General features: G+C 40.7%; 1 protein-coding gene across 2 annotated transcripts; it reads right to left on the bottom strand.

Annotated features, from left to right (window-relative positions):
- Nucleotides 1-752: 752 nt before the first annotated feature.
- LOC4330163 (probable serine/threonine-protein kinase PBL19) lies at nucleotides 753-4,770 on the bottom strand. 2 transcript variants are annotated; one of them, XR_001542816.3, is made up of 5 exons: nucleotides 3,932-4,770; nucleotides 3,098-3,358; nucleotides 1,760-1,882; nucleotides 1,013-1,620; nucleotides 753-919 (listed from the first exon to the last, which is right to left on the bottom strand). XR_001542816.3 is itself a non-coding variant. In XM_015767475.3 (4 exons), exons 1-4 carry the CDS (start codon nucleotides 4,388-4,390, stop codon nucleotides 1,066-1,068), a joined length of 1,398 nt encoding a protein of 465 aa, XP_015622961.1. In that variant the 5' UTR covers nucleotides 4,391-4,770; the 3' UTR covers nucleotides 753-1,065. The 2 variants fall into 2 exon arrangements, 1 of the variants encoding a protein (XP_015622961.1); XM_015767475.3 differs by having other exon boundaries at nucleotides 753-1,620.
- Between the last annotated feature and the right edge of the window lie 1,038 nt (nucleotides 4,771-5,808).

A 5,808-nucleotide genomic window follows, 5' to 3' on the forward strand; every position in this document is an offset into this window, starting at 1 on the left:
GCCTAAATTGTGCGTGACAAGTTTGGCAATAAACCACAAACATGCCCTAAAATTCATGTTTACTAGCTAAAAATGTTTTTCTGCCATCATGTTCCGTTATGCACTTTACGATGTTGCACGGTGGTAATTTCTAAGTATTCGGTGTGCTTTGTGATTAGTGTTTAGTACATAGTGTTCTCTTCTCAAAAAAAAAAAGGGAAGAAGAAGAAGAAGGAAGTACGTAGTGTTCTGTTTTTTTCCATGTGGGCAGAGATCCTTTTCCAAGCCAGTCAAAAGAAATATATACTACAGCATAGTAAGGTTGTGTTTAGTTCACACTAAAATTTGGAAGTTTGGTTGAAATTGGAACTATGTGACTGAAAAGTTGTGTGTATATGAAAGATTTGATGTGATGGAAAGTTGAAAGTTTGGAAAAAAACTTTGGAACTAAACAGGGCCTAAGCTTAAAAAAGAGACACATGAAAATTCTTAATCCTAACTATTCATAATTGGAAGCAAAATTATGACTCACATGTTAGATTCTCCCATGAGAAAGGGAACTGTTACAGTTAACCAAATCACTTATTCATCACTAATAAAGAAAATATTAAAGGGGAAAAAGGACAATTTGTTGAAGAAAACACAGGAGATCAGTTTAAGTTTTACCTTACAAATTACAAGAAATCAAGAATAGAGTGCAACATCATATTTCATACTAATGGTAGCAGGCAACATTATTTCATACTAACTGCAAGATTTTTAGTCCATGCAAATATCAAATCAATCACAATTTTTTTCATACGGAAACATTTTCAGAGTCTACATTCACAAGTTCAGAACTCGTAACAAAAAAGAGAAAGCAGAATTACATTTTGTATTTACAAAGACACCACAAAGAACTCCTCACAGTATTAACTGTAAGTCTGATGTTTGACTGAACCTACAGAATTGTGTATTACAAATCTACAGTAAGCAAAATGTTGGATCTTTTTAAAGTATTTATAGTGATAAAAAAGTTGACTAATGGACCTACCTTTACAAGCACATCAGAATAATACAGTCAAGAACACCAACTCTTGCAGAAGTTTATGTTGGAGTTGGAGCAGCAGCTGCCCTCATGAGCATGAATCTCCTCCTCGCAATATTGTTTGCATTTTCACCTAGCGCAGCCAGGTGAAGCATCCGCCGCCTTGCTGCCGCCACAGCAACATCATCTGCGGTTGGCTTCCCAGGAACCTCATGAGGTGGTGAGCTCTCCCCTGATGCCTCGACGTCACCATCCAATTCGTTGTGCTGCATCACTTGCTTTATGCTCTCCACCACCTCTCTCATAGTTGGGCGGTCTTTTGCATGTTTTGCAAGGCAGCTGTTGGCCAATTTGGCAATTTCTCTAGTGCCCTGCTTAGAGTAATTGTGCCTGAGTCTGATATCTATAATCCTGCTGAACCTCTTAGTCTCAACAGGATACTGCCTCACCCATTCCAGGAGTTTCTGCTCGTTCTTGGGACGATTCCTTTCCATTGAACGGCGTCCGGTGAGGATCTCATATAGGACAACTCCAAAGCTCCAAACATCACTCTTGTTTGTGAGATGGCCTGTCTCAACATAGTCTGGAGCTGCATAACCATAAGTCCCCATAACCTGATAGCAGTAAAGAAAATTGTTCTTGGTGAGCTATGAAATCCATGTTCCATTATCTATTTTGATAAGAACTGGAATGTGCAGAAGCTGCATAGAGGAATTCCTTTACTTTGATCAATGAAAATAAATCAGTACTTACCGCTGTGGACACATGAGTGTTATCTGCAGTTGGCCCTTCCCTTGCTAATCCGAAGTCTGAAAGTTTCGGTCTGAATTCCTCATCAAGTAGCACATTGGATGCTTTGAAATCACGGTATATGACCTATAAAATTTTCAAGTCTGAAACAAGAATTTTCTGTGTTTCCTCAAGCAAAGTCAAAACCATAATTGACAGGATTGCATTTTTAAGGATCTCTTAAAAGCCATTTACAAGCTGGAGGTAACATTCATCGTTGGGAGAATAGCCACTATGGTCCCTGAAGTTTCGCTCTGAGATCATTTTAGTCCCTGACCTTTCAAATTGTCCAAGCAAGCCCTTAAACTTTATCATGTGGACATATACAGTCCTTGGCCCATCGAAAATTGCCACGTGGACATGCCATGTCATCTTCCAATGCAAATATATGATGACATACCCAATTTTCCCTTACACATATCGTCATAGGGAAAAAAGAGAGAAAGAAAAGGAGAAAAATAATAATAATAAAGAAGTAGGTGATCCTGCATATTAAATATCCGTTAGAGTTTTAACATTGAAATGCAACTACTTACATGAAATTTATTTGGCATGATAATTATATATTTAGTGGTTGTAGCTAATTTAACTTTGTATTAGCATAATCCAGTGAAAAAAGTTTGCCATATATCCAGTCACATTGAATAAAGTTTGTAAATTCTTTTCATTATTTTTTATGGTACATGGAAGGGTAAATTGGACATTTTACCATATATTTTGCATGAGAGCATAACATGGCATGCTCATGTGGCAATTTAAGTGGAACTAAGGACTATATTAGCCCACATGACAAATTATAAGGACTCGTTTGGACAATATAAAAGGTTAGGGACCAAATTAATCATGGAGCAAAACTTCAAGGATCATGTTGGCTATTCTCCCTTCATCGTTCATGGTAATCATTTTCTTTCAAGTATGTCCCATTCAATCAATATGTCATATGACTCAACGGACATTCAAAATACTTGCAATAAAAAGGATTGAGTAATATGTCCATCCAAGCTATATGATTAGATTCATTCCAGATCTCCAGTCATGAAATATATAGTTAACTTTAAAATTCAGAAGTGTTGCAAAAAGATCAACATAATTGACTTGCAGACAACCATTCTTGCACAGCATTTGCTAAATCACAACATTAATATGGTATGGCTCAGGGACACCAACAAACTGTGAGGCCTTTAGCAATATAACTCTATTAAAAGCTGTCCTATTTCAGACTTTAGGGGAGAAAATGGGTAATCCGTTATGATTCAGATGAATAAAATGAATTTCTTGATGGTGAGTTGCCAGCGGTGTTACCTGAACTTCCAATCCCTCATGGAGGTACAACAACCCCTCAGCAGCACCCAATGCTATCTTCAACCTGATGTCCCATGGGAGGACGGGATATGCTTTATTGAATAGATGATCATCCAAGGTCTTGTTCGACATGAACTCATATACCAGCAACCTCTGAGGGCCTCGTTCACTCTGAGCGGCACAATATCCAATGAGCTTGACGAGATTCGGGTGCTCAACAACCCCTAGAAATTGAACTTCTGTCAGCCATTGCTTGTGACCCTGATCAGAATTGGGATAGGACAGAAAAGGATAAGGTAAAACACTGAATGGTTTCTAGGCTCTTAAATATAAGCATTGAAATGAACCTACAATTTTAATTACATAGAAGGCATGCATCTATGTACACCATTAGAAACTACAGAACAAAGAAGTGAGAAGACAAAAACATTGAAATGATACACTAACGCCATCACAAATCTTATTACCGTGTTAGCAAATTCCATATTATCTACTAGACTATACATAGTTATTCAGACCATGCTCAGCTTAGGAAGCCAATATGCCGCAGAGTTGCATAATTCACATATTAGAACTACCACAATAGAAGTCAGAAGTATGAATGTCAATTGGCAGGTACTTATAAATTGTAAAGTACTGGCTAGTGATCAGGGATTCCAAAAGTTTGAGCCCAAATTTTTTAATTGAAAAACAGCTGCATTTTCTTTGTTTAAAATTTTTGGGTTTAAACTTCAGTTTGATAATTTTTTTCTAGTGATTATATACTAGTAATATAGTTGGATTAACCCGGACAACACCGCCCAATTGGACAATTAAATTGCAGAGGAAGGATACCTGTCGGCTGTTGGGATTGAGCTTTTTTATGGCGACCTCGGTGCCACCGGCGGGCCCTCCGGGCAGCCGAACGACGCCCTTGTAGACGCTCCCGAAGCCGCCCTCGCCGATCTTGAGCAGGCGGCTGAAGTCCCTGGTCGCCGCCTGGAGCTCCCGGAGCCCGAACTCCTGCAGGGAGCTCGCGCCCCTCTCCTCGTACAGCTCCGGGATGCTCCGCGCCGACGAGACCGACCCGGACGACCTGCTCCACCCGGCGGCGGGCCTCGCCGCCGCCGCGCTCGAGTCCTCGGTCGACTGGCTCGTCGCGACGGCCGACGACGACACCGTGGAGGTGGAGTGGGACGAGCCGGCGAGCGCCGACGGCGGCGGCGGCGGCGGCGCTGGCCCCTCGTGCGGCGGCGGCCTCTTCTTCCCCTTCCGCTTCTTGATCATATCCCTCACGCGGCCGAAGCAGCCCATCTCCGAGGAACAGTAAGCTGGAGAGAGGGGGATTCGGGTCAGCTCGTGGTGCTCTTCTCCATGGCCTTCACCTCGTCAGCTCGAATCGTGAGGAGAAAGGGAGCAACCTTTCGGCGATAGAAACGGAAGCCTTCTTCTTCTTCCTTCTCCTTGCTGATCGGATACAACTACAAGAACTATTTTCTCCTGGCCTCCACGAAACACGACAACAAACGGAGACGAACACGAACGAACTCGCGTGAGTCGGTAAACTGACGCAGAATCGTTTGACGCAAGCAAGGACGAGGGAAGGATGACACCAATTTGTGCTGGGTGAACAGGAAGTTCGAGTGTATTTTCCTTGTTCTTTTTCCCCTGGGAGGCGAAGAATTTTGAGCCACGCTTGCTGGACAAGTACGGGAGTAGTACTTGAGGAAGCAAAGAAAGCAGATTAATAAAAGAGGTGGTTGAAGTACAAATCTCGAATCGCGGGGGCTCAGAACAAATCGTAAGAAAACCTTGTAGGGGGTCAAACGAAATGGGCTGAAAGTGACAGGAGAGGCCGCGGATGCAAAACTGCAACAACTACTCACCCCGGTCGCAGCTCGACAGGCCCCCACGAGACTCGTAGGGACCACCTATACATTTGTCGATAAATTTTCTATTAAAAATTTGACAGATATAATTATAGTACAATCGTAGTGTAATTACACTGTAACTTGTATGTAATTACACTGTAAATTGCAAGTAACTACAGTGTAACTTGTATGTAAGTTTCATGTAATTTTGAATCGTTAGATCTATTACAAGATTTGTTCTGGTGAGGAAGAAAAAAATCACAGCACACACATATGTGAAAGGATTTGTTCCCACGACCTCTATTTTACTGAAATAATATGTTACCGAGAGATTCTTGAAAGTTACATACAAGTTACATTATAGTTACAGTGTAATTACATACAAGTTACAGTATAATTACACTACAATTGTACTGTAATTATATCTGACAAATATTAGGGGGAGAAATTTGATGACAAATATCTAGCAAAATCGGACTCGTTTGGTGTATTTTCTATTGTGCTTAGTCTTTGATAAAATCCAACCACGTTACAAAAAATTTTGTAGGTTTAACACTAATTTTGTTTGAAGTGTTCAAACACGTGAACAATCAACCACCACCAAAAAGATTCACACATAGACACGCTATGGTTCGTCCATGAACCCCCTTTTTTTTTGGAACGATAATGCCGTTGCTAACGTTTTATATATAGAAGAAGATGTCTCACTCTAAGGAGAAAATGAGACCAAACCTTATAGCGCACAGTTAATTAGAAATAATTGGATGAAAACCACAACTACAAACAACTCATAACAAACAAACCTAAACAACTAAACTATAAGAACACGAAAACTGACAACCAGGCTTACTAAGTAGTGAA

Source organism: Oryza sativa, chromosome 2 (genome assembly GCF_034140825.1).
Source record: "Oryza sativa Japonica Group chromosome 2, ASM3414082v1".
Classification (NCBI taxonomy): domain Eukaryota; kingdom Viridiplantae; phylum Streptophyta; class Magnoliopsida; order Poales; family Poaceae; genus Oryza; species Oryza sativa.

Excerpts from the sequence above, each read along its gene's own strand:
- LOC4330163 (XM_015767475.3), bottom strand. The coding sequence starts at position 4,390 with ATGGGCTGCTTCGGCCGCGTGAGGGATATGATCAAGAAGCGGAAGGGG. Across the intron at positions 3,359-3,931 it reads TCAATCCCAACAGCCGACAG|GGTCACAAGCAATGGCTGAC; the intron begins GTATCCTTCCTC and ends AATTCTGATCAG. Across the intron at positions 1,883-3,097 it reads ATGAGGGATTGGAAGTTCAG|GTCATATACCGTGATTTCAA; the intron begins GTAACACCGCTG and ends AAAATTTTATAG.